This window comes from Nannospalax galili, unplaced genomic scaffold (assembly GCF_000622305.1).
Source record: "Nannospalax galili isolate Female #2095 unplaced genomic scaffold, S.galili_v1.0 scaffold142, whole genome shotgun sequence".
NCBI classification, from domain to species: Eukaryota; Metazoa; Chordata; class Mammalia; order Rodentia; family Spalacidae; genus Nannospalax; species Nannospalax galili.
In genome coordinates, this window is record NW_008348793.1 from 1607172 (window position 1) to 1617368 (window position 10197).

The 10197-nt window shown below is 38.0% G+C and overlaps 1 protein-coding gene and 1 long non-coding RNA gene across 4 annotated transcripts in view; one reads left to right on the forward strand and one right to left on the reverse strand.

Annotated features, from left to right (window-relative positions):
* LOC103744304 overlaps positions 1–10197 on the reverse strand; it is a 63885-nt gene that overhangs the window by 19452 nt on the left and 34236 nt on the right. The window lies entirely within an intron of this gene.
* Myoz2 (myozenin 2) overlaps positions 1–10197 on the forward strand; it is a 28228-nt gene that overhangs the window by 17339 nt on the left and 692 nt on the right. The window contains exon 5 of the mRNA XM_008846042.3: positions 650–833. Coding sequence (XP_008844264.1) covers positions 650–833 — 184 coding nt within the window. The remainder of the gene's footprint in view (positions 1–649; positions 834–10197) is intronic.

Genomic DNA, 10197 nt, shown 5'->3' on the forward strand with positions numbered 1-10197 from the left:
ACTAAAGAACTATTCACAATGACAGAAACACAATTTTTGGCCAGCAAGTATTGTATGAAATCCTTAAGAAGTAGAGTTGATAATGTTTAGAGATTTGTGAGTTTGAGGAAGCTTTTAGGAAATGCTTTGTCTCAGTCCTAAGTATGGTTTGACAGATGAAAATCAAAAACATTTTAGATATGAAAGAGCATCAGGGATACCTAAAGTAGAAGTGATTAAATGGTGAGAGAGTGTGGGACCTGGCCCAGTGGTGCAGGGGTCAAATTGATGACTGTGCTTTAGAATGCTTTGAAATGATTTTAGATTCTGTCAGAAGTTTCTGAGGTTTTAGTTATGTATAAGTTTGTGTCAACTTGACAAAAATTAAACAGCACAAATATATATTGTGATAATCAAGGAAAAAATAACATGATTTGGAAAAACTAAACATTAAAATTAAAAATTTTGTCTTCTTTCCAGAATTCTGTAAGCTTAAAGGAATTTTTAAATGGCTAATTTCTAAATGCTACGTTCTGATGGATCAGAGAAAGGATGAATTCTTCATAAATTTACCCCAGCAAAAAAAGAATTGAACACAGAAAGATGTTAGGTGGCGTTTAGTAACTCTGGACACTCTGTTTACCCACACTCTTATTTTATCTTTCCAAAGGCTATTCTGGACCACTGAAGGAAATTCCTCCTGAAAGATTCAACACCACGGCTGTCCCTAAGTACTACCAGTCTCCCTGGGAGCAGGCCATTGGCGATGACCCAGAACTCGTAGAGGCTTTGTATCCTAAACTTTTCAAGCCTGAAGGAAAGGCAGAACTGCCTGATTACAGGAGCTTTAACAGGTAATTCTGTCATCCAGGGTGACTCTATGGATATGCAATACTAAGATACTTTACAGTATAGAGAGTCCAAACCCTCTGCTAGAAAAACATTTTTCCTCTAAGAAAAGAACCTAAGTAGAAATACAGGGTATCTACTGAGTCTGGGTGACCGCTCATGTTTGCAGTGTTACTAATACTTAAAAAAGTAATGTGTATGTGTGTTGTGTGTGTGTGATGTGATGTGTGAGTATGTGTGTGTGTGGTGTGTGTGTGATGTGCGAGTGTGTGTGTGATGTGTGTGTGTGATGTGTGATGTGTGTGTGATGTGTGACTGATGTGTGAGTGTGTGTGTGATGTGTGTGAGTGTGGGGGGGTGCACACAGGCCATGACACACGTGTGAAGGTCAGAGGACAGCGTTGTGAAGTTGGTTCTCCCCGTGCACCTTCACATGAGTTCTGGGGATCAAACTCAGGCTGTCAGTCTTGTGTGGCAAGTGTTCTTCCCACTTAGCCATCTCACTGCCCCAATATTACTAATACTTTCAACCTTATTCCTTTTTAGCATAAAAAAAGGAAATCATCCGTAAATAACCACTGTTATAATCTCAAGATTATCCTCCATATTTTAAAAGTTATTTTCACATAACCCCTTCTAATTCAATGGTTAAACCTAGTTTATATATTATTAAAGTGACAATGTTGTTCAAGAATTTCAGAAATAATTTACATAGCTATGAGAATTATTGTGTAACTTCAGGCTGCAATTTATTTTTTTGCAGGATATAGGCCAGATTAAAGATGATTTAGAAATTTAATGGCCCAGGATTCGAGCTTATACACAAACAAGAGCTTTTGCTACCAAGAACATGTCCAAATCATATCTGTAGAATACTCTATACAACAGGAAACAATTTTCCCTGTTAATTTAAATTAATTTCCACGGGGGATTTTAGATATTGCTTAATAATTTGATTTTCATTTTAGAGTGGAATATCTCCAATATGCTGTCTCACACACAAAAAACTAAGATAACAAATTGAACTGACTTAAAACACGAGTCCACAAAACCTAGAGCCTTGTCTATTGCCCATATTGCTCTAGAAGTCTACAAAAACAACACCTAAAATGTGTGATCACAACTTTGGTTTAAATGCTTGCTAAGTGAATGAGGTTATTAAGAATTCACACAAGTAAGATTTCCATGTGCAGCGTTACAATTTCATAAAAATGTAAAACATTTAAATTTTTATCTTTCATTTATTAAAACAAATCTGTTTTGTTTGGTGGGGATTTGGTGCACATGCTGTGAGCACATATGTGGACAATTTGTGGAAAATGGTTCTCCTTTTTTACCATATGGGTCCCAGGGATCAGACTCAGGTCATCAGTCTCAATCGCAAGTGCCTTTACACAAGGAGCCATCTTGCCAGCACAATAGTAATTATTTTTAGAAAAGCTACTAAGATGATGGGTTCCTGATGACCTATATCTTGAAGAAAAGGAAAACCAAAACATAAGCTCAGTGTTTGGTACTACTTTTGTTGGAGATATTCATGAGTAAATCTGAGATGCCAAGAGGCTGAGCAAACGTGTTTCAAGTGCAGAAAGTGTGGAATGGCACTCGGTCTTCTGAGACAGGTGCTGGTGACGGCTGCAGGCTTTCAGCTGGAAATGTCAGATCAGCCCTGTGGAGTAAAGGCAAATAGTAGACCAACCTTCAACACACTCACTGCAGCTTCCAAGGTCAGCAGTCCCTCCTCTCAGGCACACTGCAGCCATGAAAAAGCGAGGCCTTTTGGGTGGTACCATTCAAGACTCAAATCACCTGTTTTTAAATTTTCTGTCAACTTTTTATGATAAAAAACCAGTAAAAATATGAGCACTTCAGCCATTTTTAAGGATTGCTTGGTAGCACTGACGACATTCTTAATGCTGTGCAACTGTCACCATGACATACTTTGTTGTAAAGCCAAAACTGCACTCATTAAACAATCACTTTTTGTGCCCCTCTTCCCTAGGTTTGACATAATTGTATTTTCTGTTTCTATGATTTTTCCTACTCTAAATATTTCAAATAAGTGAAATCGTATCACATTTGTCTTTTTAGACTGGTTTAGAATAATGCCCTATATTTCAAAAATTCTATTAAAGGTTTATATTATTATAAACTTCAAATTACTGCCTCTTTTAGAGGCAAGAAGATGTGTGGTTGAGCAGGGGTACATATAATGCTCTAGAACAGTTCCTAATATTTGCAGTAGTTCCAAGATTATTGGAGACATATTAATTAAATTATATTACATTACATTATGGACACTTCTGTACGAGTATTATATTAAATGACAGAAATGCTTTCAGCTCAGTTTACCGATTTAACGGTAGATTAGATACAGCTGAAGAGAGGACTGTGACATGATACAGGACAATGTTCCAGCTGAAACAGAAAAAGGAAAAGGAAGGGTTCCAAAGCAAGGGGGCAGCACACACTCTTGTACCCACACTGCCAGTCTGTGTGCAACGAGATCTCAGAAAGGAGGAAGAGATGTAACATGGGAAGAATTAATGGCCAAGAATCATTCCAAAATTGACAAATGACACACGGCCCTGGGTTTAAGAAGCACTGCATAACCTAAGAAGGGTAAACTGGACAATAAGGTAATTTTAAGGCCAAGGAATAAAATATACAGTATTTACAAAGAAATAAAAGTGAGTCGATTTCCTAACTGAAATGAAGGAAAATGGAAACCTTTAAAATAACAATATAAATACCAACCTATAGCTTTACAACATTTAAAGTATTCTTTAAAGGTTAAATTTTTAATATTTTATTATTTTTATTTTATACGTATGAATGTATTGTGTGCATGTAAGTGCACTGTGTCACACAGTGCTTGGAGATCAGAAGAGAGCATCGGATCCCCTGGAACTGGAGTTACAGACTGTTGGTAGCCACCATGTGGGTGCTGGGAACCAAACCCAGGTCACTGCAAGAGCAGTCAGTGCTCTTAACTGCTGAGTCATGTCTCCAGTCCCAAACCCCAAATATTAAAATGAAATTAGAAAGTTACATACACACTTTCAGATATCGACATTTGCTGATCCCTACTAAACAAGATGAAGTTGTCATTATTCACAGATGACACGATTACTTTTATGTGCCAGCAACAAACAACTAGAAAATAAATAATAACAATATTTATTAGTTGTACCTTCTGATTTATTTTTCTTCACTTAGGGTTATCTTGTACTCCAGTACAAATTTTCTTTTAAAAAAGTCACATGGACAAAGTAACCTCAGTAAAAATTACATGTGACAAAGGTCATTCTTTAAATTAGTCCAGAATATAGTCAGGTCATTTAAAAGAGAAATTAAATAATTTCTAGGTATAAAATGATTATTTCCCTGTTTAGGTTAACATTATTTTATCAAACTACTAATGAATTTGACCAAGAATTTAGTTCCTCAAATAACTATCAAACATATGTTTTAAAAGTAAGAGGTAATAAGTACCATTTTTTTCTTTTGTTTACTAAACGATTCAACAAGTTACTGTATTGAGACTTTATTCTGAAATAGCTCTCATTTTTGCAAACCAAATGGCAAAGATACTGAGAAAGAATAAACAACAAAGCAATTTCTAATCTCCCAAAGTCCTTGTAAGACTAATATTAAGTAAACTACTATTTGTACCCCTGTTGTATCAGTTACTTTTCTGTTGCTGTGACCAAAAACGACTTATGGATCCAAGAGTGAATTTTGGGGTTATGGTTCCAGAGGGGGATCCATAACGCTGGGGAGGCGTGGTGGAGGATGGCTGAAGCAGGAAGCCGAGCACTCTTCAACTGCAAACACCCAGCAGAGTGAACTAGAAGTGGGGCCGGGCTATAAACATTCAAAGCCCACCCTGGTGATGTGCTTCCTCCAGCAAGGCTGCACTTCCTAAACATTCTGTGATCTCCCCAAACAGCACCACCGACTGGGAACCGAGCGAGCGTTCAAATACTTGAGCCTATGGGAGGTAGTTCTCATTTAGACCGCCACACCCACACCTGTGTTCTTCTGCATGGTCTTTAGGATATTAATGAAACACGGAAGGGGAGCCTGTAGTCTACAATATTCAATATTGATTATAATGGAAAGAAATTGGCTACCAAGTGTAATTGGAATCTTAAAATGACCAAGAATTGAGTACAACTTTTTGTTCTTAGATTCCTTTTGAGTATATTCAAATTTTATGCTACATTTAAACCCATGGAACATGTGAGAAATAAGCTGTGAGTGAGCAAGGAGCTTCCTGGCTTTGCTTCAAACTGCTATATGGTCTTGGGCACAACACTCAACTAGTCATCTAAATTTTCTCATCTGTAGAACAAATTTTATGACTTAAGTACCTTTAATATAACACAACTGAATATAGTACATCTATTTTCTATTTCATAGAATTATTTATTTTTAATTTCTATGCAAACATTTTACCCTGCAGAATAATTAGTAATTATTAGGAATAGATTATGTCTAGTATTATTAATTTTTACAAATATGAGCTCATCACTAGCCAATCAAAGTAAACAAGAAGGCATTTAATAGCTCTGAATCTGACTGATGCAGGCTTATTATTCATTACAGAGAGGACATAATACAAAACCATTATATCTCCGACCAATTTCTAAAAAGTTAGTTATGGAAAGTATAGAGATGCAATTATATTTCAGTAGAATATTTCAAATCTTTCCATTGGAAATTTTTTGCTTCACTACATTTGACTAAAACTTGCAACTATTTTCATAAATCTTAAATGTCTTATAAGAAGCTCTGACTCAGAATGTTAACAAACTCTCTTTAATTTGTGTAGAGGGTAATAAAATTCAAATCAACAGGATGCAGTCTCAGTGGTACCAAAGAAACCATCATCCTCCACCGGCTTTGTGGTGGGAGGTAGGAAATGGCAATGGAAAGGAAGAGAATAATGTCCTTACAAACCAAGAAAGTCACAGGTTCATTGGAGAAAACAATGCAACTGCTTAAAAAAAGAAAGAAAGAAGTGAGCTAAGTGCCAAACCCAAACAGTGGTCTGACTGCTGAGGATCTTTTTCTTTCCTGATTTAATTCAGAAAATAAAATTTAAAACGAGAAGATTTTATTTCTGGAATGATTATAAAATCATGATCAAAGTCAGCTTAATTTCAGAAATACTAAACTCTAGCTTCTTGTATCTAATGGATGTAACCATTCTTAAAATCCCGATAATGAGCATATTTGTACAGAACTAGGCCCCCATGTAAAACAGGCATGCTTGGTTCATGCTGTTAACAATAATAACTTAAACAATGTACATGCATGAGTGCATGCATGCGTGCGTGCATGTGTGTGTGTACACACTGCGGGAGATTGAACCCAGGTCCTTGCACATACTAGGCATGTACTCCACTTATGAGTTACATCCTCAGTCCTAAATTATTAACAAATTTTGTACAAGAGGCCCTGTGTTAGCTTACCAAGACGTCATGACAAGTGTATTTAGCGTGCCCTTCCCCCTGTACTAAACACTGAACACTCCACACTCTGCCTTCTTTTTCTTCATGGAGATAATTATTTAGCCATCAGTTCACTGGAGTGGTTTCAAATAGCTCTCTTAGAAATGAAACAGTAATCTCAGACCAAGCATATCTATGACTGGGCTCTTACCTTAGCCTTTTCAACATTTATTCAGCATTGTTTAACATATTCTTTTGTAATTTCATGTTTTGAAAAAGATTATAGCTAGCATGACTTTCATTTTATTTTCCTTCGATCATCCCTCTCCCACATGTCATTATATTTAAATAAATTAAAATTCTAACAAGAATGTGCAAGCAGGACCACACCCCATACTAAACAAGCACACTCAGCTCCAGCCCTCTCATATGCAAGGACTCTCTTTGGCCTATAACCTCTTCATTCAGGAAAGTTGTACTCTGTCACATCTTTGGCTCCCAATCATGATCCCAACACTCTTTTATTCCACTAGAACCTTGAATATCTTCAGTATGGACTCTAGTTTATTTATTGTACTGTCTGCTTCCTGTACATTCTGGGGGGCTTCTTCCACATAATTTGCTATGCCTTTACTGCAAGAAAAAAAAGTTTCTTGTCTTCAAAAGGGATTGCAATTTCTTTGAGAGTAATGGCTATGCCTTTGTTTTCTACTTGAGGGCTTCTAGAACATTCTGACAAATAATTGCCATTTAGTATCCTTGGCTGGACTAGGATAATATGTGCTGATAGAGGCATATAATTTTACTAGAAAAAATATGTCAAAGTACTGAAAAGGGGGGATATTGACGCTATGTCTAGGAGCATGTACATATTAAACATTTGGTGAATAAGAACCCAGTGCCCTAGAATGTAGCTCGGTGTAGAGGGCTTGCCTAGCATGCACAAAGCCCTGGACTTGACCCTGAGCATCACAAAACAAGAAAGCAGAAAACCCAGATCCAACAAATAGGGAAAACCCATGCTGTATAATGTGGGAAAAGGTGATAAATTGATAAATTGGAACTCAACTGAATCGATGTAGGCTATTTTAAGGAATTTATCGTATATATACGAGTGCAAATAGTGTAAATTCAAAATGTCCACAATGAACAGAGTCCAGTGAATGTTTTAGAACAAGTCGTTCTTTTAAAAATTTGACAGATTTTTCAAATCAATGTATAAAGTTTCAAGTGTTTCTGAACTAACAGTTTTTACAAGCTTTTTAGAATTATTTCCTCTATACATATAATAATTGTTAAAAATAAGAAGATGGTAAAATTATATAGAAGGTTAAAAGCAACAAAATATTTCAGGGGCTGGGATTATGACTACATGGCAGTATATCTGCCTAGTATGTGTGACCCTGGGTTCAACCCCCAAACCTAGCTCCAAAATAAATAATTTCTCCTGCTACTGAAGACATTTTGAAACAAAATGTGACCATTAATCCCTTTACTCTCCTGATTCTGAGGCTTTGTCAACATTCATCATTACCATCAAAAAGATATATCTCCCACCAAAGTGGTTAAGGACGTACTATCTGGAACTTGAAACTCCACTGGCTACGTACTTGTCTCTCTCTGTAGTTGAGTGCCTCTTACACAGTCTTTCTGAGGCTTTTTCAGGAAAAAATGCATTATGCAAGCATGGTGTCGCGTTACAATGTATATCAGAGGGAATCCCAGCCCTGAATTCAGTCAGGTAATAATACGACACACACCAACACATAATGAAAGATGGGAAGCAGGGTTGCAGGGAGGTAAAAACATGGCGTCCAGGGCTGGGGGTGGCTCAGCGGTTAAGAGCGCTGGCTGCTCCTGCAAAGGACCGGGTTCCATTCCCAGCACTCCTTAACTGCAGTTCTAGGGGAATCTGATGCCCTCTTCTGACCTCCGTAGCATTGCACAACAAGGGTGCACTCACATACATGCTGGCAATACACTCATACACATAAAATAAGAAAATAACAAAATTTTTTAAAGAGAAGTTAAATGTGAGTTTAAACTTAAAGGTTTAGAATGCATTACTAAGAACCAGAGAACCCCAAGAAGAGAAAACGAAAGATAAGAATAGAGCCAGGAAGGGAGTGGGCACAAGCAGGGAACGGTGGCCCTTCACCTGACTGGGAGGGGTGTGCAGGAAAGCCATGTCTTGGTCGTCCCTACACACAAAAAGCTCTCTCAGGCCTGCATCACCCAGATGTTGAAGCTCCAAATTTGAGCGTTGTCCTTGAGATCTCCACACTTGGAATTTTTATTCAGCTTATGAGAAGATGCTGTCAAACTGCCTTCAAAACACATTTTGAAACCACTCATTCTTCCATTTTCACAGAAAATACCGGAATGCTGTCATTTCTCAGGAGCTGCAGTACTGCGGTCCCTTCTTGTCCTCTTAGGCTCCTCACATGGCAACTAGAATTACCTTTATAAAGCTTACACAGGTTATATCATTCCCCCCAACGGTTCTCCTTCATGCTATGGGAAATTCATATTTTTTTAAAAAGATTTGTTTTTATATATGTGTATATTGTGTACATGTGTGCAGTGACTTGCAGACACCCGAAGATAGCATCAGGTCCCCCTGGAGCTAGAGTTGCAGGTGGTTGTGAGCCACCAGATGTGGGTGATAGAAACTGAACTCTTTTTCTTCAGTAAGAGCAGCAAGTACTCTTAACCACTGGGCCATCCCTCCGGCCCCCATATTTCTTACTTGACTGAAATCCCACACAATTTCTCTGTCCCCTCTTCAAGATGTTCCCTTGTTTCTATTTACGAATCTAAAAAGACAGGCTTTCTTCCTTCTCCTGAACTTTCCGAAATTATTCTTACCTTAGGGTCCTTGCACTGGTCATTCTCTCCACTGGAAATGCTGGTGTGCATTACCCAAATTCTACACTGCTAACCTCTTGACATTCAGAAGGTGGTTTAAATGCCATTTCTTCAGAGAAGTATTCTGTGCTGATTCAACCTACAGTAACTAGACATTCAGTTGCCCACTGTGTCACCCTGTTTAATTGGTAGCATAGCTCATCAGCATTAAATGTTTTCCTATTTATGTTTATTTGTCATGGGACCTGAGACTTTGACTATATTGGTCACTTAAAACCATGCCTGGCACTAAATGAATAAACAATGCCTAACTCAAAACAAGCTAGAAATATATGTGAAAGGTAGATAAGTTTGATTTTATTCAAAAATGAATGGGAAATTTTTGAAAATTTTAAGGTGAAGATAGAAATCTGCAAAAGGCATAGTTTTTACCTTCGAAGAGTTTCAAATCCAGAGATGACTCTAACTCAATCACAATCTTGTTTCTTTGTTTTGTTTCTTGAGACAGGGTCTCCCTGTAGCCCCAGCAGGCCTGGAACTCACTATGTAGACCAGGCTGGCCTGGATCTTAAAGAGATTTGCCCCCTGCCTCTGCCTCCCAAGCTAGGCCCAACCATAACCTTAAAAAGAGAAACTAACAGTACAAATTGCCATATCCTAAGTACCAAGTGACTAACAGAAAAAAATCCATACCACAGAAATTTGACTAAGGGAGTGTGGGCTGAGATCCTTGGCTAGAAATGAAATTCCACAGGGCATTAAATAGCCGAAACAGCAAACAGGCAAGTAACACTTGTGATGAGCTCAGGGCACAGGGAACAGACTAGTGAGAAAAATAGAGTATGGACTGGAGAGATGGCTCAGAGGTTGGGACACTGGCTGTTCTTGCAGAAGACCCGGGTTCAAATCCCAGCACCCACATGGCAGCTAACAACTGTCCATAACTCCAGTTCCAGAGGATCTGATGCCCTCTTCTGACCTCCTCAAGCACTGTATGACACGGGTGCACTTACCTACATGCAGGCAATACACACATACACAT